The sequence below is a fragment of the Nyctibius grandis genome, chromosome 18, assembly GCF_013368605.1.
Source record: "Nyctibius grandis isolate bNycGra1 chromosome 18, bNycGra1.pri, whole genome shotgun sequence".
NCBI lineage: Eukaryota > Metazoa > Chordata > Aves > Nyctibiiformes > Nyctibiidae > Nyctibius > Nyctibius grandis.
This window is the reverse complement of record NC_090675.1, coordinates 7668613-7695393: the sequence shown is the minus strand read 5'-3', so window position 1 is coordinate 7695393 and position 26781 is coordinate 7668613. Positions and strand designations below refer to the sequence as shown.

General features: G+C 37.2%; 1 protein-coding gene across 7 annotated transcripts in view; it reads left to right on the top strand.

Moving 5' to 3' along the window:
- NCOR1 (nuclear receptor corepressor 1) overlaps positions 1–26781 on the top strand; it is a 61536-nt gene that overhangs the window by 14050 nt on the left and 20705 nt on the right. For 6 of the 7 annotated variants that reach the window (XM_068415939.1, XM_068415941.1, XM_068415938.1 and 3 more), the window contains exons 2-21: positions 268–445; positions 2221–2360; positions 4494–4689; positions 6036–6218; positions 7261–7374; positions 9214–9270; positions 9542–9594; positions 10325–10391; positions 11396–11568; positions 13568–13658; positions 14200–14378; positions 14850–14904; positions 15699–15800; positions 19078–19208; positions 19709–19926; positions 21613–21675; positions 22369–22508; positions 23246–23372; positions 24059–24614; positions 26606–26735. In XM_068415939.1, coding sequence (XP_068272040.1) covers positions 338–445; positions 2221–2360; positions 4494–4689; positions 6036–6218; positions 7261–7374; positions 9214–9270; positions 9542–9594; positions 10325–10391; positions 11396–11568; positions 13568–13658; positions 14200–14378; positions 14850–14904; positions 15699–15800; positions 19078–19208; positions 19709–19926; positions 21613–21675; positions 22369–22508; positions 23246–23372; positions 24059–24614; positions 26606–26735 — 2883 coding nt within the window. In that variant the 5' untranslated portion in view covers positions 268–337. Of the gene's footprint in view, positions 1–267; positions 446–2220; positions 2361–4493; positions 4690–6035; positions 6219–7260; positions 7375–9213; positions 9271–9541; positions 9595–10324; positions 10392–11395; positions 11569–13567; positions 13659–14199; positions 14379–14849; positions 14905–15698; positions 15801–17282; positions 17397–19077; positions 19209–19708; positions 19927–21612; positions 21676–22368; positions 22509–23245; positions 23373–24058; positions 24615–26605; positions 26736–26781 lie in introns of those variants that run through there. The other variant, XM_068415944.1, reaches the window with a different exon arrangement.

The following is a 26781-nucleotide window of genomic DNA, read 5'->3' as shown; positions in this document are numbered from 1 at the left end:
AAGTCCTCCTAATTCAACTAGTAACTGGTAAAATTATGTATTCCGACAACATAATCCTCAAATCTTCGTGTAGGCAATGCTGACATGTCTCATTTTGAGCCCATTTAAGACCTGTTAACGTGTTTCAGACTAGAGTAACCTATTAAATAAATACATCAGGAAAAAGCTTTTACTGGTAATGGTTGTTTTGCTTAGATGACTATGGCTGTAATGTATTGTGAGTACATCTGGTACTTCAGTGCTTATCAGTGATCTTTTTTCCTTTAGGCGGTTTCCTAGAAACATGATTGCTTGCTGGTCTTGATCTCACAGCTTTGTGAAGACTTCTTCTCTGATAATGTCAAGTTCAGGCTACCCTCCTAACCAAGGAGCATTCAGCACAGAACAGAGTCGTTATCCTACTCACTCTGTCCAGTACACCTTCCCTAGCACCCGGCACCAGCAGGTAAGGAGACATCAGGGTTGCAAATTTAGCAAGATTTTTTTGTTGTTGTTTAAACCAATGTAATACAAGTCGTTCACATTTGGAAGCAGTGGAGTTTCAGACCAATATGCCCAGTTAAAACTGACTGGGAAATCTGTATAACAATGTTGTTTCTGCCTTTGGAGTTTGGCTCTTGCATTAAGACTGATGGGTCTGTGTGTCTTTGAACGAGGGTCTGGCTATGGTGTAACTTCTGGGAAGTATAATCTCTCCTGTTGATTTTTGCTTCCTCTACTTTTTTTGATGTTGAAAAATCAAATACAAAGAAATGCTTGAAGTAGCAGAGGAAGTGTTTTGCCTGCTGAGGGGAACTGCTGCCAGTGTTGCTTAGGTAAATAGTTGTGGGGTAGTTTGTTTTGTTTTGTTTTCCCATCCCTTTTTTTTTTTTCCTGAAAGCAGTGCATTTTGCTTCTTCAAGATTATATATGTACTTGCTTTTTTACTTTTTTTTTGGTAGAAAACTGAGTTTTATAATTCTGTATCTTTATCACAGGGAATTAATGTAAATTTCCTGGTTTTATCATTGATTTCTCATAGCTTGAATAAATTCACTAGGGAGTGTGTTCATAAACTTTTGTTGTCGTTTTGCTTTAATTTATTAATCGTACTAAATTTGGCCAGCTGAGTGTACTTGAGTCCATATGCATTGGAAGCAATACTTTTCCAAGAATATGCAAATAACCTGTCTACAATTAGTATACATTTAATATGAACACAGTGTTCTAGGTCTAAGAAATCCTTTGAGAGACTTGGCTCTTGGGGCACTTGCGGGTACTAAATTTTTATGGGGAATTAATCTCCTATTAGGCCCAGCAGCATAAGAAGTGAACCCATAGTCACCTTTCCTCCTTCTGTGTAAGGAGTATTGGGCTGGATTATCTAAAAGCTAAATGTAGTTCTTGACAAAATCTGTATGCAAGGTGGAGAATGTGAATCTGAAATGTGAAAACTTGCGTTACGCTCTGAATTTTTTCAGAAGCAGCTGTACTGGTGTTTCCAGCTAGCTGTGTTCTGCTGGCCAGAAGTGGGGTAATGGGTTTCTAAGAATCTCCTACTTGGTCATTTCTGCTGAGCGTTTATTCTGCCATCCTGTGCTCTGTATGGCGTGGTAGGCTGGGGAGGGCGAGCTGTTGGCTTTGGAACAGCTCAGGTTTCCCTCGTTCTAATGAAATTCTCCTCCTGCTACAGATATTTTAGATGTTTTGTTCTACTTACATGTTTGCAAACGGAAACTCAAGAATTGGAACTTTTTGGCTTACTCCGTGTTTATTTTTAGATAATTTGTAAAAGCTGAATCTTATGGGTAATGACCTATTGCGTGTCTTGTAGAGCTTCTCTTCAGTTAATGCCAGCAGCATATAATTTTTAAAAGTAAGTGGTCGAAGACTCATATATACAAATAAATTGTCTTGTACTTCACTTTGATTATAAATTATATCAGTCAGAAGACACATCTTGTCTGACTCTTAGTCCTAAAGGATATTCTTGCTGCTGACTCATTCATGTAATAGGGTAGGTAGAATTCTTAGCATAACTATTTAGTCTCTTTAAAGTTCATTTAAAACTCAGAGCTGCCATTTACAAACTTTATTTTTTGAGCTGGAATGAGGCTTTGGTGATCTGGTCTTGGTTTGTATTTAATAACTTTGGAAATGCTCATTCTGTGATAGCAAATGCTTTTGATCCTGTCTTCTGCACCTTTGTTCTTGTTAACATCAGAAGCGTGTTTCATTTAGGAGTTTGCCGTTCCCGATTATCGTTCGTCTCACCTGGAAGTCAGTCAGGCAACTCAGCTCTTGCAACAGCAGCAGCAACAGCAGCAGCAACTTCGGCGCAGGCCTTCCTTGCTTTCTGAATTTCACCCAGGCTCTGACAGGTGAGAATGCTGGTTTTGAAGTACGCAAACAGGAATCTTCTATGAGTCCGTGCTTTCTGTAAAGTTAGTTTTAACTTTTGAATAGAAAAGGTTTTGAGTTTCACAGTTTTTGCCTGAGTACTCGACTTTATTAATCGGTTCTGTTGTAACAGTGTCGGTCTCCTGCGTTTGAGTGTTGTAGCTGTTGTGTAATTCCTCAGTCCCTTTGGCTTAACCAATATATTTGTTTCACAGACAGGAAGCGACAGTCTACTTCGCTTTTCCCACACCTCTCCTAACAACACTGTCAGCTGCTGAGAATCCAAGTGCATATTGCAAACTTTTAAATGCTGTTCAGGCTAAAAATGTGTGAAGTTTGTACCTTTGGATAATTTAGTCTTGCTGAGTAGAAGCAACAAGTGCAAGAGTTGTTACAGTGTGAATATTACCTGTCATATTTCCTAGTTTAGGCTTGCTTATTCAACAGATGGTATTTGTGTGGCTGGGCAAGTAAGAAACAACAGAGCTAATTGGCTATTTGAGTTGTAAGAATTGTAAAACACTGAAATGTGGCACAAAATGGACTTCTAGGCAGAGAGGACTAAATCAGAGTGTATGCTACTTTTGGCAAGACGCTTGACAACTCCATATCATTTGTTCTAAATACCCTTTTTGTCAGTCTTTTATACCGTTCCTGTCTCTGTGTAAGTAGATGCAACTGGTCTGGGTCCAGGAGGTTAACTGAGGACAAGTATAGTGGACAACTACAGTGAATCATATGTTGTAATTTAGTTTCAGATTCTCAGTAAAAAGGTTACTTCATGGTGGATATCGATGAATGTTCAAATGTACCTTAATATTACTGTAAGGTCGATAGGTTCAGGAAAGTTTTCAGACTGTATTAAGCATTCATTTGACTATATTCCTGAAGAATATTGGATGTACTTTGAAAACAAAATTTAGAAATTAAAAATGCACTACAGATCAGAATAAGATTAAATGGATTGTAGCAAGTTAGCAAGAATATATTTCTATTTAGGGGAGAGGTTACTATATGATTTACGCACCTCAATTCTTCAGCATATTAGTATGCTGATGTACAGTCACAAGCAAGTGTTATTGCTTGTAACAGCCTTTTTTTTTCTTGGACTCTTAGTAAGTATATCTGCTAGCAGCAACTTTATATGCTGGATTACTGCTAGCAGTTTATTTTGGCTGTAACTGAGGTATCTGGTTCTGAGCAAATACCAGTGATGAATGTTATGTAAATATTGGTCTAGCTTAAAATCTCATTAGAATATTCCCAGAAATAACTTGGTGATAGTGAAATCTGGGGCTTGTATATTGCCTTCATCTTGTGTCACCAAAATGTCATCAAGGCTCTGTTTTAGTGCTGAAAACCAGAGTAGCTTTTAGAGTTCTCAAAACTTCCGTTTACAGCAGAAGTAACCCCGTCCCGCCTTGTCCTTATTCAGTAGTTCTGGCAAAATACAGGAAACTACTGTCATCTCTTCAGTGGCACTTCATAGGAAGATGTTAAAGCATATGAGGTTCTTTTATGGACATCCTGTGCATTGCACTGTAAAGAAGCTGGTGATACTGTTCTTTTGCCTTTTTCTGAGAAGGAGGAGTTTTTAAATGACTCATGATTGAATCAATGACTGTTTCTGTCATATAGTAGTATTTTAGTAGAGATCACATTCTAAGTAGACTCATGGCTCATTTCAAGCATTCTGTGTGTATTTAAAACCTATTTGACTGCAAAAAAAGAAATAATGGAGCTGTTGTGGCCGTCTGTGTTCGGTGCAATATAGTACTGTATTTATCTCGTGGATTTTTTTTGTTTATCATTTGAATCGGAGCTTTGATTTGAACAATATCATTGTAGCAGTGGTAAGTTTCTTTAAGAGTTTGTAATGATAGGCATGCATTTAAACAGTGTCTTTTAAGATTCAAGTTAACTTTCTCTTTTTCAAGGGATTTTAGCTGTTGTATTTTTGAAGATCATACTTAAAAACATTTGTCTGCCTTACTGTTTAGAAGGAGCTTCACTAAGCTGCATCTCCTGTATATTTGAAAAGGGTTGCAGAACACCAAATAGTTTTCTTGTATGGAAGATGTGTATTTTAATACTTTATCTCTTCTGTATATTAGGCCTCAGGAAAGGAGAACTGGATATGAACAGCAATTTCATCCAGGTCCATCTCAGACAGATCATGATTCACTGGAATCTAAGCGACCACGTCTTGAACAAGTCTCTGATTCCCATTTTCAGCGTGTCAGTGCAGCTACTGTCTTGCCTTTAGTACATCCTCTGCAGGAAGGGTTGAGATCTGCAGATATTAAAAAGGTAAAGACATTTTCTGTTACGATGCTGAAGGTGTAACTATGTTGCGGTGAGCTAATAATTTTTTTTCTGTTAGATATTTTATTTGTTTAGGTTCATTCTTTAATCCCAGAAATTTAATTTTACACATTATCACAAACTGTGGTCATGAGTCAGTGTTACTTTTTTACAAAAAGAACAAGAAGATAAGCCTGCCTCAAACACAGTAAAGAAACTGAGTTCTGAGTTGCCACTACACTCTTAAGTCATTAAAATCCCAGTTGCAAAATTGATACAGTACAGTACACAAAATATTTCTGCTTTTCAATTGAAAGCTGATAGCAAATGCATGCAAGTCCATTTTTTTCTGTAATGAATATTTGTACTGAATGGTCAAAGTACTCCTCTCCACCCCCTCTCACTTTTAAGTATTTGAAATGAATCTGCTTATTTACATAACACTAATTATACTTGTCATTGTCTCATCTGGGGGAAATCTAGGGCAATCTAGTTTTGGTGTGTATATTTTCTATTGTAGATACTGAATATTGATTGGGGCAATTTGTAGAGAGCAGACAAATGTCTCTTAAATGAGTATTTAATATCTTCTCTCATGCACACACACAAGCACACAGACTCACACACCAGAGGATGTGACTTCTGAAGGTGAGCGCTCAGGTTTCTAAACTCAGGTCAATTAAAGAAAAATTTCAGCATATGGATTCAAAAGCTAATAAGCACCAGATGTTTTAGAAACTGATTACTTGTTTTGCCTCCTCTCTACCATTCCTTTTCTCATGTGAATAAACTGTCTGTGAAGTAACGTAAAATAATGATAGCATGTGATTTCTTAGTAACTTGCTGTGTTGCATAGCACAGATAAGATCAAAGGGGGTTGGAGAAACCGAGCTAAGGCATGCAGTGTTGACATGCCTGCACGTAAATGAATTTTTATCCAGGTGCTACGTATAGAAATCTACTTATCTCAATGTAGAAATGCAGCCCAGTATTATCTTGAGGAGAAGTGGCATTGAGACACATCATCTTTCAGTCAGATTGGCTTCAATGAGGGATACATAACTGAGCTAGCATTTGCCAGGAAGGTAGTCATGGAGCATGATGGTCTGAGGACGTAAACAAAGAGAAGGTACAACAGTGCTGATGTTGGAACATAAAGCATGTAAACATAAAACATGTTTAGCATGAACTGAAATATTAAACTTTACCTTAGCTCCTCAACAGAGATATAGATAACTGGGAATTCTTTTTAATTCATGCATGCTAGTTTGGTTACTGAATGCTCATTGACATGTTATCACTATGACTGATTTCTCTCAATCTCTTCCCCCTACCTTTTGTCCCCATGAAAGGACCCAGCTTTTGGAGGAAAGCATGAGGGACCATCTTCTCCAATTTCTGGTCAGCCTTGTGGGGAGGACCAAAATGCTTCACCTTCAAAGCTGTCAAAGGAAGAATTGATACAGAGCATGGACCGTGTAGATCGCGAAATTGCAAAAGTTGAACAGCAAATCCTTAAACTGAAGAAAAAGCAAGTAAGCATAGCAGACACTACTGTTGTTATCTGGCAGTGAAAAAGGTGTGGAAAATCTTCATTTGTTGGTGGTGATGGTGAATTTTTTGGTTACGTGAACCAAATGAACAAGTAAAAAAGGGAAGGTTATGTATACGATTTTGCTAGAATCTTTAAATAGGTTAGTTATGTAGTTTTAAACATTTTTGAAAATAGGAGAAGGTCACATAGGAACACCAACAGTAGATGGCTATATATTTTAAACTTAGATGACTAGTGAAACAAGGGAATTCTGCAAAAATTCTAGATTTTGAATTCTCATGTGGCAATATAGCACATTCTAGCCAGTGTTGTAAGACAGCATGGATCCCTGGTGTCAGAAGTTCTTTGTTGTATGTTTGTGGCAGGCATGGATGAAGCGTATTTACAATTAAAAAATGAAGATGTCACTGAATCTGATTTATTTGATGAGAAAGCAAGTTACAGCAGTGTAGTAGCTTGGAAAATATTACAGATTTTTTTGCTTGTTTGGAATTGTAACTATCTTCGAACTTCAATATATGTGGAGTGGTTTATTTCTGCTGTGAAGTACTTTTAGAGTGATGTTCTCTGGGGATTGTTAGAAGGACTTTTGTACTTTTTTTAGAAAAAGACAGTAGTAGTAGTGACACTTGAATATCTACAATGTAGAAAGGCAGCTCTGTAGATTACTTCCTCTGTGAGAAGGCAGGTTTGGTGTAACTGTTCTCCAAAGTTAATATTTTTGTTTGAAGTTAAATAGTGATAAATTACAATGCGACAGTGGCTTTAAACATCAAGCTGAAACAAGTCTGATTCAATGCGGGTGAGTATTGTAAACAGGTAATTTGGTTTACCAATAATACAAAAAATAGACTTGTTACTGTCGTGGTTGGCATTAAAACCATTTCATTCATTCCTTGTCAGTTAAGAGGAGAAATAACAAGGCAGTGCTGTTGATCAGATGCATATTTTATCTCTGATGACTAATTACTGGTAAGGGTAATATGGTTTGGATGGCTGATTTTCTTTCTTTTGTCTCTTAGCAACAACTTGAAGAAGAAGCTGCTAAGCCTCCAGAGCCAGAGAGGCCTGTCTCCCCTCCTCCAGTGGAACAGAAACACCGCAGTATTGTCCAAATTATTTACGATGAAAATCGAGTAAGTGTGCTTTGCAGTTGACCGAGTGTAGCTGTGAATCTGACCCAATGTGCTATAATTCATTATGTCTTAATTTACTTCCGTGGGGCAATTTTTGCTTCTTTTGTTTTATTGATTTACCCACCCCTCTTTTAATATTCATTTACTACTTTAAATGAAAGACGCTTGCATGACATTTTTATTCTTGATCACAGCATCCTTCTATCTTGTAAGCAGTCTAGGGAAACACATCTATGGGTCTCATCCCTAGACCCATGTGTTGAGATGGATAGATACATATAGACACAGAGGCACACACACACGTGTATATATAGATGTTTGTGTGTGTGTTTAGATAGATATAAAAAATGCTTCAGAAATTTATCTTGAATTCTCTTTTCCTCACATAAATACTGACAAGCTCGGCTGAAGACCCAACATTTAAATTAGCTGACAGGGAAAAACTGCTTATGTTGTAAGATTCTATGCCTTCTTTTTAAACTCTGACTTCTGGCACTTAAGATTTGGATAAATGAACAGATATGAAGAAGTTGTATGTAGGTGAATTGTGAGCTTGTGTTGCATAAGTGGTGAGAAAAGTACAGGAGCTCAGTAATATTGCCAACAGTAGCAAAGTGCTTCCTGCCTTTTTTTCCCCTGGTAGTTTGAGATTAGGGAGTTGGATATCTGCTGGTTTTGAAGTATTATGGTTTTTTGTGAGAGTGGTATATGTTTGTTTAATTTCCCAATTTTATTTTGTAGTTTAGAGGAACAGCTAACATATTCCAGTAGACTATTTTTGAAAATTTGAGATGGTAAAAAACTGCAACACAGTACTAGATTTTATACAGTAGAACTTTGTCCCAAGTGTTCCATGCAGCCTGTTCTCCCCTTCCCCCAGTTTTCGGTGAAATTTGATGTATTTACTTAATACAGGACATTAGGGCAATTATAATGTTACAAAAACTGATGTAATCAATGCACAGTAATATGTTTATTTCTGGTTACAAACCAGTTTTACTATTTTAAATCTCTTTCACACTATAATGTAATTAAATATTATTAAAATCATACAATCACCTTACAAGACTTCCTCAAACTAAGTTGCATGTTGGGTAGTAGGCAAAACTATGTGAATTTGAGGATATCTTAGCAGCCTGCTGTGCAGCTCTCTCTTCTAACTCTGGTTACAGGTGGGTTTTACAACAGAATTTGTCTTAGGGCTAGCACATACAACTATTCGGGGGGGAAAGAAGCAAATTTGAACTAGTATGTTGTCTCATTTCTGATAGTCCTGCCTGCTGACAAAGGGCTTTGGAAGATTGTACAGGCTTGAAATGAATTTGTGAAAGCCAACTGTCTTATCCAGTGCTGCCTCCTTTAGGGTCAGAATTATTTTGGGGTCTCCACCTAGTGGGAAGGAAGGAGTACCTTTGGCATACTTCTGTGTGTGTGTATGTACATATTGATTCACACTCCCAGCCTTTGCAATTGGAGGATTTAATCTCTTAGTTCCATTTTTTTCAAAGCTAGCTATACTTTGTTTTCCTAGACACCTTTTTTCCTCTTAATTATTTGCTGTATTATTTATTAAATGCATCTTCTTTTTTGAATTGCAGAGGTCAGTTTCTGCTTTTATGCTCTATCAGCTTCCAAACATGGAGATCAGAGTAGTAACTGCACAATTCAGGTACAGGTTTCTTGATTTGCTGAGCCAACATCGCAGAAGTAGGTTAAGAAGGATATAGTATGATCACAGAGAGGGGTTTAGCTGCTAGCATAAGTGAAAGAGTTCAGATACACTTTTGACACTAACTTCAGATGATTTACTTAGACTATACAAAAAAATCTCGTTTGCAGAAAAAAGCAGAAGAAGCTCACAAGATTTTTGAAGGTCTCGGTCCAAAAGTTGAACTGGTAAGTTGTGGTGTTGTGGTTTTTGTTTTTTTTCTTTTGCTCTATTTTCTGTGTTGCCTGTGTTAACTTTCATGTCTCTAATTCTGTTGTGGTAAGCAGATGTAGCTCTGTGTTTATGTGTAAAAGAGGTGTGTGTTTAAATACACTGGTGAACTGGGGCTTGAATGAACTGATTGGCCGCATAAGTGTAATTTTTTAAAATAGATTTGCATCTGTTTGAGAGAACAGTTTTAAAAAGTACTAAGCATACCTTTCTAATCCAAAATTGTAGCCACTTTACAACCAACCGTCAGACACAAAGGTCTACCATGAAAACATCAAAACGTAAGTGCTTTAATATCTTGTCATTGTGCCATTTAAGGGGTCTAGACTCAAACATTCACTCGGATTTTTGATTGCTGTCATTTCCAAATAGGATGTGTGTACTTTAACCATATTAAAACCTTCCAGTCTGGGTAATTTTCCAATTTCTTTGTCGTAGAACAGTGCTGCAAGAAATGCATTGTATATACTGAAGGCAAAGGGAAACAGTAACTTTTCATCATAACTTAAAGATAAAAATAAATCATAACACTTATTTTTTTAAGTTGGTAAAGCTTGTGTTTTTCAAAGCCTGAAATACCAGCTTTGACCTAGATATGCCTAGTCAGCTTTTCCTGAACGTACTGTTCAAAGAAGTGGTTCAGAAATTATTGCTGTCAGTAAATGGTAGGAGGAGTCCTGATGTTTTTTGTTATTATCTATTTATTTATTGGCTTAACCATATACTCATTTTCTATCATGGGCTGAGAGCAGAGTTGTTGCATGCTACACTTGTTATTTAGGGCAAACCAAAGTCAGTGATTTGAAGTAAAGAATTCTCTCTGATAAAATACAGCATTAGTTAGGTGATTGTTTCAGCAGGAATTTTCCCTCTGTTTCTACCCCTGAAAATATTTTTCGTACTAATGATCTGACATCTAGAATCCATATGGGCTTTGTTGAGTCATTTTGCAGTACTGCTTGATTCTTATGTAGTTCACTTCCCCCTTCCCCCGACCTTTTTGTTTTCCAGGAATCAGGTGATGAGGAAAAAGCTAATACTATTCTTTAAAAGAAGAAATCATGCAAGAAAACAACGGGTAATGCTACCATGTTTTCGTAAAAAGACCACATGGTTGGTTTTCTGTCTGGATCCTTGACTTGCATTCCCAAATGTGTAATGTAAATCCCATTGATTAGAAAAATAAGATCTTAAGCTAAAATTCTGTTGATTTGTTGGAAAATAAACTGCAGGTTTATGACTGTGGTTTATTGATTATTTGACTGAAAACCACCTAAAGTACAATAAGGAAAAAGCTTTTTTTCTTTCCTTCTCCTTTCTTAAAGAGTGTGAATGGAAGAGACCCAGTGGAAATCTTTAACTGTCATGCCTGGACTCTTTCTGAACTTCCTTTCTTGCGTAGTAGCTATGGTATCTGAAAGAAAATGGGGCAGATCTCTGATTTTTTAAGTGAGGCAGCATTTTAAATCAAACTTGTGTATGTTGGATACCGGTATTAATTGACTTAATGCTTTCTCTTGCACGCTGTTGTAGCAAGTAGCATACAAAGTCAAAAGGCTGTTCTGGGTGGTGTCTGAAAGACATTTTTATTATTAAGAATAGCAAAAGATTATACATCAGATTGGAAGATTCCATCATGAAAATGTAATGAAGTATTTTTCTTCTTATGGTCCTAGTTTTTTTAGGTAGGAGCAGCTCCCTACATATTGCTGAGCTTGAGGACATACTGGAGTTATTCCAGCCCCATTCTGTTAATTAAAATTTTAAAATAAATAACAAATTAAAAAATTAAACCAATTCCACTAATTAAAAGCCTGGTACCAGAAGATGTGAGATTTCTGGAAGGCAGTAATGACAGTTGCCAAATATCATTGTGATGTATAAAGCAAAGGAATAGTGTGTAATATTCAAAATCTACATTTTTATATCCACTTCCTTACCTTCTCTCTGCTGAAAATTGGGTGTCATGTTCAAAATGGAGAGCCACTAGAGCAGGAAAAATATGGAGCCCAGCCATGTTATATGTACCAATCACTTAGTATATTTGTGTTTAGTTCAAGGTTGACTTTTGGAATTTAACAGGAACAGAAAATCTGTCAACGTTATGATCAGCTGATGGAGGCATGGGAGAAAAAAGTTGACAGGATAGAAAATAATCCACGCAGGAAAGCTAAGGAGAGCAAAACGAGAGAGTACTATGAAAAACAATTTCCAGAAATCCGGAAGCAAAGAGAACAGCAAGAACGATTCCAAAGGTATTACCATAATTTGAAATACTCCTCTAAAATATCTCTTGGGACTTAACGTTTTAAAATTATTTGTAATAAAATTGGTTCAACTTAATGGTTAAGTTTTATGTTCATCACTTTATTCTTTAAAAAAGAATATTAGTGTATCATACAGTAGGGATTAAAATGTTCTTTCATTTGTTCACCGTGTTTCATGGCATTGAGCTCAAGTTTCACTTCACATCCTAAGGATCTTCATGACTGTCCTTGTATATCCGCTGGATTACGTCTTGCCCTTTCCTGTCCCTCCCCATCAGCTTTGTCAGCGGTGCTAGCCTCATCAGTTTGGTGTCCTCTTGGGCTGCTTTAGTGATGTCCAAATTGTTCCTTTCCTATCCCCCTTTTTAGACTTGCCATCAAAACCCGTATTTTCAAAAGAAAAACAGAAAAAGGACTAATTAGCAAAGGCTCATTAGGTTGTGGTGCTCAGTGAGACTATGAGTTAAGCTGTTCAGATGCACAAAGAGGTTTGTGGAGTTGGTCTTAAGATAATTGGAGCATCAGCTTCACACAAGTCTGTTCATTTTGGGCCTACACCCTAATTTATACTTAGTATTTTTCTGTCACTGGGTGTCTGTGTTACTCCTTTGTTTCATGATCCCTGTATTCATTAGCCTACACACTCAAAAATCATTTGACTTCTTTAATTAACAATTTGAGTGATCTTTTGTTGTACTTGCCATGTAATTTTATTCCAGACATTTTTGTTTTTTGACGTATGCAAGCTATGACAATTAAATCCCCATTATTTCATTTTAATCTATCAGACATTTGTTAAATGGAAACTGTACAAAGAGTCTTAAAAGGAATGGAGTGCAATTCATTTGAGAGTTCATTTTATCTACAGTACTGTAGGTAGTGCTTTAAATTAGAATTAGGTCGAGTTTGATTCAGTTGTGTTCAACTCTTTATCTAGTGTTTGAAATCTTTTTAATACACCATTGAGAGTTCAAGCTCCATAAAGATTTCATCTCATTATCTCTTCTAACCATCTGTCTAAATCCCGTTACTTCATAAAACACAGGAAAAGCAGATAGTTTGCAATGTATCATAAAGTCTGCAAGATCTGGCTTTGTGGAATTAAGAAAAGAGGAAAAGAAAGAAAATTGTTAGAATGGAACCAGAACTCCTCTCTATAAGAAGCTTTTACTTTAAGAATATATCATGTCTTTGTAATTGCAAACTACTGGGGAAGGGACTGTCTCTTTATATTATATTTATGTTCTCTAATGTAATGGCATCTTTCTCTATAGCTGTGCTTGTGATATGATTGCCCTGTAAATACTAAGGGGTTTTTTTGTGTCAGATTTTGTGCAAATTGATTAATTCAGTAAAATCATTTGAGCAAATGAAGTTGTTTTGTCTCTAATTATCAGTGATTTTTATCTCTGAAATGCTTTTTGACTCACATGCTGTAATACGTTATTATGGTGTTCTTCAATGTAAAAATCATGAGCTGAAAAATTCTTCCAAATTACAGCTCTTCCCATCAATCCAGAAGTTAAAAATGTTCCTTTGTTGTAATGAATCTCAGTGCTGTATTAGTAACTTGACCAAATTGATGAAAGGCAATTTTAATGTGCTTTTTTTCTTTCAAAAAATAAACCCCAAAAGCTGTCTGATGAACATTTCTCATACTCAGCAGAAGCCTATTAATGTGTCTAAAACACCTACTTGCAGTGGGATCGGTGGTAGCAGTCTTTTTTTGATGTTGACTCAAGCATGTCCTTCTTGCTGAGCCTTGCAAATTCGCCTGTAAAAGTGAGCAGTTGTTTGAAATTGCAGTAAATGAAGAGAGCTTGTACTCTGGCACTGCTGAAGAAAGAACAGTTCTAACTAACTAATTTGGGAGACTGGTAACAGTATTTTAAAAGAATTTTGAAGGTTGTCATTGTTGTGTATAAAATCTGAAAATAGAGCTATTTTCCACTTTATCCTTACTGCTTCTGTTTCACTCTAATTCTAGAGTTGGTCAAAGAGGGGCTGGACTTTCAGCAACTATTGCTAGAAGTGAACATGAGATTTCTGAAATCATTGATGGACTTTCTGAGCAGGAGGTGAGGCTATTGTCTGTATTTGCTATAGAAGCACAGCAAATGACTCTATATCCTTTCACTGGCAGTGAAAGGTCTCTTTCAGAGGGTTTGGTTTTTTGATGTAAGAAACCTTTTGGGGCTGGTTTGACAGAATCTGTGAAGTTTGGCTTGAAACAGGTCTTGCAAATACTTTTCTTTTAAGGGTTATACTTCCTAATTGTATCTGTCCTAGATTTCTCTCGTGTGTCTGTGTTTGTTGCAGGCTTGCTACAACCTAGTTTTTTACAGCTCTAACAAATATGTGAAAACTCTTCCTTTCTAAAACCCCCCACCTTCATAGTTTTTCATTGTTTGCGACACTGTTTCCTTTAGCTGACTCTATGAATGTTCAGTGGGATAGTGGCAACTTCTAGAAGAGTTAAGAAGTGGACAACAAGAAGTTTCAAACTAACCGTGAATGTATGCTGTGGGGGAGCTTTAAAGAGTTGTGTGATTCAAGAACTGTAAACATGAGTAGCAACTTTTTGTATTCTTTACTTTTTCTTTTATTCTTTGCCTGTAGAATAATGAAAAACAAATGCGGCAGCTCTCTGTCATTCCTCCCATGATGTTTGATGCAGAACAAAGACGAGTGAAGTTTATTAATATGAATGGTCTGATGGAGGATCCCATGAAAGTTTATAAAGACAGACAGTTCATGAATGTCTGGACCGACCATGAGAAAGAGATTTTTAAGGAAAAGTAATGGGCTTTCTTATCTTTTATTTTTATTACATTGAAAATGACAAATACCTCACCCCATAGTAAACATCAGTTAAATCAGGAATGCTGAAGCTTTTGTGTAATAATATTTGATAATGTTCTTAGTTGGATGAATGAAACATTGCAAAAGTTGGAGGCTTCCCCACTTATTTTTCAACTGAATAGGCTCACATGCATTTAGTCCTTAGATAAGAAATCCTCTCAGAAGTACTTCAGTTCCATGATAAGATTAAAAGGAGAAGAGTAGGTATATGATTTCATTATGTCAGCTAATACCTAATTTTAAGCACTTAGTTCTAAATGTGCACAATTTGAAAACTGGGCTTTTTAGACTAATTTCAGTTGTGTAAATCAAAGGTTTGCTGATGGAACAGGTTGTTTGGAAGACTGCTTTGCTTATTTGATCATGGATTATGTTGTTAAACTTAAATAATTTCTGATTTATAAAAGGTTTGTCCAACATCCCAAGAACTTTGGTCTAATTGCTTCCTACTTGGAACGAAAGGTAAGACTTTTTGTAATATAAGTAGAGCCTAGGGTGGGATCCCTAACTTTCCAAATGTAAGTCATTTATCCCAGCATCATTTTCTCTTCCTGGAAAGAATTTCAAGTCCAAAAAACGTTACCGCTTTGACAGGATTTTATAATACTTGATCAGTAATACAATCAGTGCATGCAGACATCTAACAAAAGTTAGTGATATGACACTATTGACAACAGTAAAAGAAAATGCCACTTCATTTAGTTTTGATCTTATTTTCTTTTTGAAGCAGGTAAGCTTCTTTTAACTATCGCACTGCTTAGATAAGGACATAATTGGCTTTGCTGAGCCACTGTGCCAACTCTAAGAAATCTTGCCCCCACCTTTCAAGTCAGTGGGATCCTGCTGCTGGCTGAATTATATAGTCTTTAGAACTGATTTTTCAGAACTGATGTCAGAAACAATGGAGAATTAGGGTTTGTTAAGACTTACAACAGAATCTTGAATACATACAACTATTATGGTAAATAGAAGCTTTCAAACTTGCAAATTGTATAGTAAAGATTAAGTCATCAGGACTGAAGTAGCTGAGCGATATTATAAATATGAGACTTGCATTTAACACTATAATTTTATGCATAGTTATATTGATGTATTTGTGTGTGAATTCACTTCCCTGCTGAGCAAACAAATCTGAATGAGTTTTATTTTAGTCTAGGGGCTGAATAGTTTAAGTGTTGAGAGAAATTAAATACTATAAACGTTCTTTTTATAGGAGTAAAACCTGATTTTTTTTTTTTTTTGCTTTTTCACTTTAGAACGTTCCCGACTGTGTATTATATTATTATTTGACCAAGAAAAATGAAAACTATAAAGCCCTTGTGCGAAGGAATTATGGCAAACGCAGAGGAAGAAACCAGGTATCTCAAATTTATTCATCACTTGGACATTGTTGTTGTATTGTTTCATATTTACAACTGTCAGTTTACTTCTGATATAGCAAGTATATTATATGCATGAGGGGGGAAAAATAGTTATTTTTCCTTTACTGCATTTTTGCCCTTTTCAAATTTAAGTAATCCTGATCTCAAGGGTGTTCTTGGTTAGTTTGTTTTTAATTCTCTGGAATATCTTCTTCCTTTGCACATTTGTGACTTTTTTTTTAATATGACAATTCATTTTATTTGAGGACCCTGCCATAGACATTGAAGTTGAATCCATCACTAAATCCTGTGTTGGAGCTAACTGAAATTAAGTTTAGCATGTGACTTGCAGTGGAAAATAAGTAGTAAGGAATTACATGGTACCAAAAATCATATTTTTATTTGTTAATTTTATTAATGATTAATTAGCAACATCTATGACAGCTAGTAAAAAAGAACTTGGGAGTGTTGAACTGCCTTGCTTGCCAGAACTTTTATCTTATGGTTGCAGAATGCAGTTCGTCCCCCTTCTCCCTCCCGCACCCCAGCTTTGTTTGAAGCTGATATTTTTCATATCTCTGGTAGCAACCTGAAACTTCCCTGCTCGTTGGCAAACACAAGTCATGTAAGATTTGTGATGTGCTCCAAGATGTGCTTATGCTGATAACAGGTGCTTCAGCTTAAACTCTTAGTAGTTCATATATTTTTGTAAATTAGAAGGCAAGCAAATGGAATATTGCAGTGGAGAAGATATTAATCATGGTAATGATGTTGAAATCCTTCAGAGCATGTCGTGAGTATGACTTGACTCAGGTTTCAGTGTGGAGGCTTTTACTTCAGAGAAGCTGAATGCTAGATTAACGCATGTCAAGTTAAGAGATTTAAGGCTTATTGAATTCTGATACGTTTTTGTCCTCAAATAGGTCTAGAAAGGCATTTTTACACAATGCTACCTAAACCGTTCAGGAAGGCTTACAGGGGCAGCTATAAACGACTGCGTCTTAAACCAAATGTGACTTTTAAAATTAAGAGGAAGTTTTTAACATAGTATTAGAAGAAAGCATGGCTGCAAGATGCTTTCGCATTGCTTCCACATCGATTATAGGGAGTTCCTTAAATAACTCATTGAAAGGAGGTTTGCTCTGAGTAAAGTTTTTTCATTGAAATCTGGTCGCAGAGCGGCAGTCGGTGAGGGCTGTGTTTCTGTGCTCTGGGTGCCTGGTCAGCAGAACCGCCCGTCTGTGGCTCCAGCCCTGTGCCTCTGCAGCAGGTGCTTCAGCCCAGTGATCTGACTAGACAGAAATTTGCTGTATGTGACGGCCCATCAAGCCGAGCTCGGTGGGGATTACCTCGGGTGACCCCGGTGAGATTAGAAGGTTGTATGTGAGACGGGCAACTCTGCTGTAGGCAGCTTAAGTGGCAGAATGACACAATTTCCTGGAATAAACACGTTGCTGGGTCAGGCAGCCTCTGCTAAAGAGCTGTGTGATGTCGGTGCTGGTGTGGTTTTTTGTCCTTTTGAATCGTACCCTGAGTTAAAGCCCGTCCCCTTGACTGGATAGTAAAAGTTTTAATCAACAGATGAACGTGCAGGTACGTCGCTGACTGAGGCTTCAACTGTTTTAAGGTTTGTGTTTAACCTGCACTTGACCTATTGATTATGCATGTTAAATAAATTCACTGTGAAACAGAGAACCCTGTTATTTACAAAGTCTGGTGTTAAGTTAGCCAGGCAAAAAGAACAGAGGATTTTCAGCAACTGTTTTGTAAATAGATTATATGTAAAATACAGATTTTATTTTTAACATTTTTTTAATTTTCTTCTGAAAATGCAGTTTTTAAGTCCTTGCTTTTGACGCCAGTCTAGCACAATGGAAATAATTTATCTTAGCATGTCTCTGACATCTTGCTTGAAGAAAGTTTTTGCATAACCAAGTAATGCCGGCATCTTAAATGCTAATAATTTGCAGCAAGATGATGGTGGTTAGTGTTTGGGTTTTCTGCTCCAGTTCACATTATGAAAATGTCAAAAACAAGTCCTTTTTGTGACTGTTTCTAGCCTCAGTTTTGTTAGTGAAATAGTGACACCTGCTGCTACACTTACAGGAAGGTTGGTTCCTCTGTGGAAAAAAAAAAGCCTATTTTGAGGCATTTTTAGTGGACTGTAAAATCTGAGTTAATGAAGTCCTAGAACAGTGATCTTGTAGTTCTCTGTCCCTGTCTTTCCATGAATTGCCAAGTGTACATTGGGTATTTCTTTGAAAGTTATTCCTGTTTGAAACTGATTGTATCTTCTGGAAAGTTTAAATCAAATTTATATGCTTTCTAAAATGAGATACCCTTGTACATGGCAGTCATGTGGATTGCTTTGAAAGATAAGGAGTGAGAGTCCTTTAACAGGGGAAGCGTAAATAGTGTTTTGTGCTGTTTTCCTTAGGATAATAACAGGTAATGGTAATTACTTTGTCATTTGTCAGTGCTTAATGTGCTTATAAAACTATCATCTCAATGACGACTATAGTTTTAAAAAGAAAAAAAATTCTAGGCTATAATATTCCTTCTGTAAATTCACTGGAAACATAAGTCTAAAATTCCTGACCCAATTTATTGAACAATTATATTTCTTAATTACTGACAACAGTTTTGAGAAAGTGACTTAGAGTTCATAATAATTTTCATGCTGCAAGACCTTCTGCTTCCAAGTCGTGAGCTATCACATTTCACTATTTTAAAGTGGACAACATTTGAAATAAAATTTGAGAGGAGCCACCATTACTACGCAAGACGTTGGTCAGACCTCTCTAAGCACTTTTAAAACGTAGCTGTTCATTTTTAGCGTGGCATACAACAGCACATGTAGTTGTTGACACGTGTACATGTACATTATCACCTCTGTGCTCACGCTGCAATAGAAGCCTGTACCTCCATGGAATTTATAACCCAAAAGACCATATCTGAATGGGGCAGCTGCCTAGAAGAAATATAAGAGAAAATAAATGGAGAGGTACTGAGGATATACAGCTAATATATAGAAAGTGCACATAGGAGATAATGCCCAAAACATCATGTTCATAATGATTTCAGGTTGCACATAGGTGTTACAGTTTTTGGCAGAGGCATTTTACTGTTATGTTGACCAGTGTGCAGCAACTGCAATTAACATATTATCAGGTGGGAGGTAAGGCAGCATCAGTGTTTGTGCTGCTCTGAGCAGAAGTTGCTGCACCTTTGTGTGATCAAGTTGTTATAATATGTAAATTGCATTTCATTTCAGCAACAAATTGCTCGTCCTTCTCAAGAAGAAAAGGTAGAAGAAAAGGTAGAAGAGGAGAAAGCAGAAAAAGCAGAGAAAAAAGAAGAGGAAAAGAAAGATGAGGAGGAAAAGGATGAGAAGGAGGAATCTAAGTAAGTATATGTACTGAAAATGCATTAGTTCACCCTGGATTGCAGTTTTTTGCAAAGATCAGAACAGGATTCGCATTAGCCTGACAGTGAAATCTGGACTGAAAACTGTACCTATTTAGGTTAGGTTTTGTGCATTAAACCATTTTTTTTTGACATATGAATTTCTCTGTCTTGCTGAACTAATCAGACTGGTGGAAAAAGCCGTGGGAGTATTTTTGCGCATGTAATAATTTTCATATCTTGTTGGTTTGGGTTTTTTTTCATATGTTCTATCACAGTGTCCATATTTTCTTTGAAGCTGATAATATCATCTATCTATGTTATTCTCTAACAACTCTAAATTGTGGGCACTAAGTGAACTCTGTTTCACTAAAGGCCTCTTTTGGCTTTGTGGGGTTTTGTTTGTGGTGTGTTTGGGGTTTTTTTCACATTGATATTCAGGAATATATACCCATAATGGCTATATGAATGTGACTGAATTATATTTTTACTACTACCAGAGAGAATACCAAAGAAAAGGACAAAACTGAAGCTGCACCAGAGGAAACAGAGGAAAGGGAGCAGGCCACTCCTAGGGGCCGAAAAACTGCCAATAGTCAAGGTCGTCGTAAGGGCAGAATCACCAGATCGATGACAAATGAAGCTGCACAAGCAAATGCTGCTGCAGCTGCAGCCACTGAAGAACCGCCACCGCCTCTTCCACCCCCCCCAGAGCCTTGTGAGTAGCATTTATAGGACACTTGGGGACCCATCTGGTCGTCAGGATCTTCACTGACATAAGGCTGTTTTCTGTGCATGCAGTGTGCTTTTTTTTTCCCTATTTAGTATCACATCTTTATTCTTAGTCTTGCTTATAATTTTGTGACTGTGTGGTACTGTTGAACTTCACAAGTGTAACTTCATGAATAGTATATGTGTAATCAGATGACTCTTAGAACCACGTGGGGGGAAAAAAAAGGCAGTTCAGCCTTTCTGTGATAACTACGTTTTCTCTCTTTGCAGGGTTAATGCTGGATCTGTGCAGATCCAAATGCCTTTGACACAGATTGACTTACAGGCTGTAGCTCACAGAGGTTATTGTTAAATAAGTAGGCCTGATATTTGAGTACTTTAGGGAGTTTCGTAATCTGAAATAGATCCTAGCAAGTTGTTTTTGTTGTTTCTGCATTAGATGGCAAGAGACTTCTTTAAAATAAACTGTTACTTTCTTGGCACGTATGGTTAAAAAAGACTACGCGGTCTCTGACTGCGTTTCTGAAGAGGCTGACATAAGTTGCGGTGGTGCAAAAATACTAGCAAACAGGGCACCTTGTGGCTAGTAAATAATTATCCAGGATGGCAGGGCAGGTTTTTTTTTTTCTCTTGCAGTGCTCTGCTGTGGCAGTTTGTTGCTCCTAGCTCTTCAACTGGGTAGTTACAGGCAGCTGCTATTCTAGAATTTGTAACAACTCTTCTGTTGCTCAGATATTCTACATATCCTAAAGAAGAGAGTAAGTGGGCAAATTAGTTCTCATTTAACTGTAAACATCAGAGATTGTGATAGACATTCTTGCTCAGTTGATACAGTGGGTTTTTTCAGCAGCTAGGCTAAAGCAATAGTGGTTTTTGCTTTTGTTTTGTTTTTTTTTTTTTAAACTATTTTTGCTGGATTTTCTGGAAAATCCAAAATAGCTTTTCAGTGGATCAGATACTTTATAGTGTCCCACTTTTATTGTTTGTTAACGGAAGTTGTTCAAGGGTCCGTGTTGCATGCTGTGCATAATGGCAGATTTTATGAAAAGGAGATGGAGGCTGCTGCAGCTTAGTGCTATTCAGAAACTTAAACAGAATAGTATCAAGTCCAGAGAAGTGAATGAAAAGTATTTTGCATTCAATCATACTTAGTTCCCTGCTTCTTTTTCCTTACTGTTTTTTTGTTTTATTTTCTCTGTTTGTCAAGTAGGAGACTCAGTGACTACAAGAACAGTAGATTTCTTGATACCCACTAACCAATAAATAACCATTTCAGTCCTTTCCACAGCAGTCAGTGAAATAAGATGGAACTAGCTTGTGGCATGTTGGATTGCTGCTTTTAGTAGTTGATGGTAATTATTGACAGTTTAAATAAAATTTTAATGATAAATACATCTAAGTTACTTACAAGTCTTCCCTGACAGACAATTAATCATAGTTTTGTAGGCAGAATAGTTTTGAACAGTTTGCTCTGCAGAGATTGTGGTGGTTCCTACTATATCTCTAACTTCATTTAATGGAGATTGACTACTTTCCACTAACAAGAGCAGCTTTCCCAAATGACTTATCAAGCCTTAATGTAAATAGATTAGTTGACTATGGGATGTATGATTGGTGCCATAATAGTGAATCTTGGTCTCTTCTCTGATCAGTGTCTTTGTTTCTCTTTCAGCTTCTGCAGAGCCTGTGGAGACATCCCGCTGGACAGAGGAAGAAATGGAAGTTGCTAAGAAAGGTAGACCTTGTAGAGCTTTTGACTTACTTCTGAATACTTATCTTTACAAAATTACAACAATTTACTGACTTACTGAATATGAGTGCTGTGATTTTTGCAACACTATGCTGAAAAAATAATTCGAAATTTGCTGTTGTTTAGTTCTAAAAAAAAAAAAAAGCAAACATCTTTAACAGATAAAATCAGTTTTTTGAGACTCATGTTGACTTTTTTTGTGTGGGCTACTTAGAACTGTTTGATGTACTTGGTCCACGGAAGTCTGTGAAACAGATGTGTAGGTGTGTATGTCATATGTAAATTTTCAAAGTAATGTGTTTATAAGTTACAAAAATTCCTTTTGTAGAAGACATTCTTTTCATAGAAAAGATAATGTAGTTTATAACTTGTCTATTCATTTGGCAGATACTGTTACCTGTAAGTTTTAGGCATAAAATCAATATTTTAACAGAGGTGTTACATATTAGCAACAGGGAAGAGTTAAGTTTGAAGTCTTCATGAGCAGACATTCAGGTTGACACAGCTTGTTTTCGCCCGATAAGTAGTTATCAAATACATTGTCATAGTGAGAGTTCTCTGAAGGGCAGCAGTACTTCTGTATCTTGCCTTTCCATAGGCATTGTTGTCCCATTTATTTGGGTTTGGGTAGTTGAATTATTTATCATAGTAAATATTGGTTCTTATATGTTTGAACAGGCCTAGTGGAACATGGACGAAACTGGGCAGCAATTGCCAAAATGGTTGGGACGAAAAGTGAAGCTCAGTGTAAGAACTTCTACTTCAACTATAAAAGGAGACACAATCTGGACAGCCTCCTCCAACAGCACAAACAGAAGGTAAGTGCAGTGGGCATTGAATATTTTGCAGGGGAAGACTTGGCGTCTTTCTGAAGTCATTCATCACGCTTCACTAAAACTGTTGTGCAGTCACCAGTTGCTTCCTTTTCTACCTGTTTTTGTGTTGTGACATAAACCTCCTAGAAAAGGCAGCTGATGCTCACTGAGCTGTGATACTAAGCACTTCTTGCTTTAAAATGCAATAGAAGATTTTCTATCAGATAGAACACTCAAGCCTGAAGAATTCTTTAGTGCTCTGAAAACCACGTTCCTCATCAGTACACCAGCAATTGTAGAGCTTCAGGTCATTGCTGTAGAACAGTTACTGGAAACACCATAAGCACTAACCTTACAAAACAGAGCAAGAGAATTGGTAGAAGACCAGGAACTGAAAGTTTTGGGGCATCTAAAGTAGAATCCTGAGTGTTGGAATCCTGTAAACTACAGTGTTATCCTACTCTTAGTGAAGTGAAGAGCGTCAGTGTCTGTGTTTGCTGCAGTAGTTCTGTTATCCCCCAAGCATATCTTGAGACAGTGGTTTGTTCCCAAACTTATTTTTGATCAGGAGCAGCAAAAGCTAGCCTGAAGTTGAAAGAGTGTGCCCTTGTGAATGAATCTGTGCTAAACAGAGATTCTCTGTCTTTCATTTCAACCTCAGATTGATAAATGACAATGCATGTAAAAGGAAATAATACTTGCAAATTTTCAGTACAATGTAAATGCCATGTCTTTATCAGTCTTCACGAAGGCCCCGTGAGGAACGAGATGTATCACAGTGTGAGAGTGTGGCTTCAACTGTGTCAGCTCAGGAGGATGAAGATATTGAAGCATCTAATGAAGAAGAGAATCCAGAAGACAGCGAAGGTAGCTGTACTGGGAAGGAAGCTTGTGTGTGCACAGAAAGGGACCTATGTTTTGTGCCAATTATATGCTCAGAAAGCTGTGCTCCACTCCGTAATGTAGTGCTCAAATGCTATGTTTCAGTTAGATTTTAGCAATTGGAACTCACTGGAGGAGAAAAAGCAGTTTTAGTATTGAGCAGCCTTAAGATGTTAATGTTATTTACTATTTTGAGGTTGCTTTGACTATGCTGTCATCCAGAGGGTAAACAGACAGCACCTGATCAAAAAATTTGTGTGCGTTGAAACAAGTTGAATCAAAGATATGTAACCTTTGTTAGTTGATAGTCTCAGTGAAGCTTCAGACAGGCAAATTTGTGGTGGTTTTTTTTGTGGTTTTTTTGTTTTTTTTTTTTTAATTTGTTCATTGCAACTGCTGGTAATTACAGGCACTCAACATCAGTCAGTCTTGGCTAGTCTTTTGTGGAGCTATAAGCAATAGAATTCATAAACGATGAATGAGAGAATATGGCTAAGTGTTGGGATCTGATTTTTGGTTACTCTCCCTTTGTGAGTGAATTCTTCAAGGCAATTGTCTTGTGTTTTGGGACAGCAGACATATGTTTGATTATTCTAAAGAAGCAGTTCATTGAAGCCGAGTTAGATTTAATTAACGTTGAACCTTTATGCCAAAACTTTTTTTGTCCCCAGGTGCTGAAAATAGTTCTGATACAGAAAGTGCTCCATCTCCAACTCCAGCAGAACCTGCTAAACCAAGTGAAGAAACTCCCTCTGAGAGTGCTGCTTCGAAAGTAACCACTGAGGCAACAGCAGAGCAAGAATCTACCATTAAACCTGCAACCAGCACATCTCCCTCCTTAACAGCCCAAAGTGTATCAACAGCTGAAAGTCAGAACCCTGAGCCACAGGTTAAGGAAGAAATAAATAATGAGGCAGAAGAGCCTATGGAGGTTGACGGTAGAAGCCATCCAGTTGAAGCTAAGCCTGTGATTACTCTTCCAGTGCATACCAAAGTAGAACCTGTAGAGACTGAAATGAGGCTACCAGAGAATATTCAAGTGAAAATAGAGAGTGATACCAAAGAGAGAGATATGGAGAAACCCAAGGAAAAGTCAGAACCAGAAGAAATGGATTATAGTCTGTCACAACAAGTTACTACAGCAAGACAAGAATCCCATTCAGATAATGATTCGAGTGCCACCTGTAGTGCTGATGAGGAAGTTGATGGAGAACCTGACAGACAAGGGTGAGTTTAATTGTTTAGCATTCTCATATTGCCATCTTTAGGAAGTTGTTTCAAAAGCGGTTTTACTCAACAGTGATCCAAAAACTGTCATCAATAGTGACATTTTTGTTAGGAGTTTCTACTAGGGAAAGAATTTCTAAAGAATCCTTGCTGGAAGTGCAACAGAGCGAAATGCTGATCTTAAAATTTTTATGAAAAGCCAAAAGAAGGGTCTTCTAAGGCAGGGTGAGGCAAAATTCCATGGTGATAGACTGACTAGGTAGGTAGCAAACTAGCACAACTACCTGGAAAGCTAGAGAATGAGGGAAATCAAGCCATCTGGGATCTGTTCAGGGAATGGGAATTGTGTTAAACAATTGGGAAGGACAGCAGCTTATTGAAACAATGAAAATTTGCCAAAGCAAGAAAAGAGATTCAAGATGCTCCTGGCATAAGTTTCCATGATAAGTAGCTCTGTGGTACTTCTGGTGGGGAGGTGAAGATCTTCCTACTGCAGGGTTGTCTGATACACAGCTATTTAAAAATCAGTGATCAACTAAAAAGCTAAATAATGCAGAGAATTTTGCAAATGCCCCCATCTATCCACTAAGAAACTCAACAGTGATTGTGTAACTGGATCTGTACTGAAGTTCTTTGCTTTGGTTTTGTTTTGTTAGTTTGTTGCTTTTACACAATACTTATGAACAAACCTACACATTCAGAAGTAGATAGAAGTAGATTTGGAATATTTTTTATAGTGTGAGTGGTTATTGGGGGATAGTACGTGGGCTCTCCGTTCCCTTTAGTGAAAAACTGCTTGAATACAGAGTCAAGAATTTGGGGATGGAGTTTTAATTGATTCTTGCTCTCATTCGGTTTAATGGAATGCATCCAAAACTCTTTGAAATTGGCAGGGAATATATCTTTTAGTAGGAGATGAAACTTGCTTAAAAAAAAATCTTCTAGGGGCATAAAATACTATTTTAGTTACCTTTTAACTTTTCATGTTTATTTGCTTGTATAATCTCTAGAGTCCCATATCCAATTACTGTCATTGAACCATGTTATATCAATGAGTAGAATTGAATCTCTTGAAGGCTATTAATAATTAAGTAGTGGAAGTATTTCTCACTCTTACCAGTCAGTGTCCGTAAATTAACGGGCAAGTGTCCTGAGAAATGGATGACCTCTTTCTCCAAAGTGTACAATGTCTTCATGCAAAACTCCTAGCTCCTGGGAACTTCGTCCTAGACACTGTGGATAACCCCCATGAATATATAGGGCTTTAAATGGACAACGCTGCATGTCTTTGGAACCATTTCTCTTTTGGGGGATGGCTGACACCACTGATGATATTTGAAGTCTTTTTAGTGTTCTCTTGGTGCAATTCCCATGTAACCATAGCGTAGCATCGGAGCCAATTACCCCTCCCTCTCAGTGGTCTTAATATACACGCAGTACCAAGGATAGACGTTAAATGTCAAAAGTATCCAGTATCATTGTTCTGCACGCGGTCTCTGCAAGAGTGCAGTTGATGGTGTTTCTGCACTCTCTTGCCTCTTCAGACATCATCTTTCCACTTCACAAATATATTAGCCCTCCATGTGAAAGCAGTCTGTTGTATACTACTGTTTATTTATTTCCTGTGGGCTAAATATATCTAGTGCTTCCCAGCTATTTTTTTTCAAAGCATTCTGTATAAAGAAGGTTGCATTCTTGCAGTACTGTGCATATAGAAACTGCAGACATAAATTTCTGGTATTGGAGATTCTGAATGCTTCTTTTGGTATTTCTGTGTATTAGAAAAATACAGCAGCCTCTGTTGCCTATTCTACGAGATGTGCTGTGGGACAAAAAACAACGTGATTCTGATTTTTCAGCTATTTCTCCAGTGTGTTAAATGTGTTGGTTTTTTGAAGTTGAGAGGCATGCTTTTGCCTGTAAATTTTTAAAAATGCTTAATCTTTGTCTTTTTGGTGATATTTTTCCCTTCTTTCTCTCTCTTTTTCCAGTATCTTCAGCAGGGAGTCAAAGCCCTCACTGTTAAATCCCACTGGGTCAATACTGGTATCATCCACTATAAAGCAAGGGCAGATGGACCTGCAACAGCTTCACCACCGAGCTGCTGTCATACCACCTATGGTATGGGGTGTTTTAAGTGATGTTTGAAGGAGTATCTGTTGTCCCT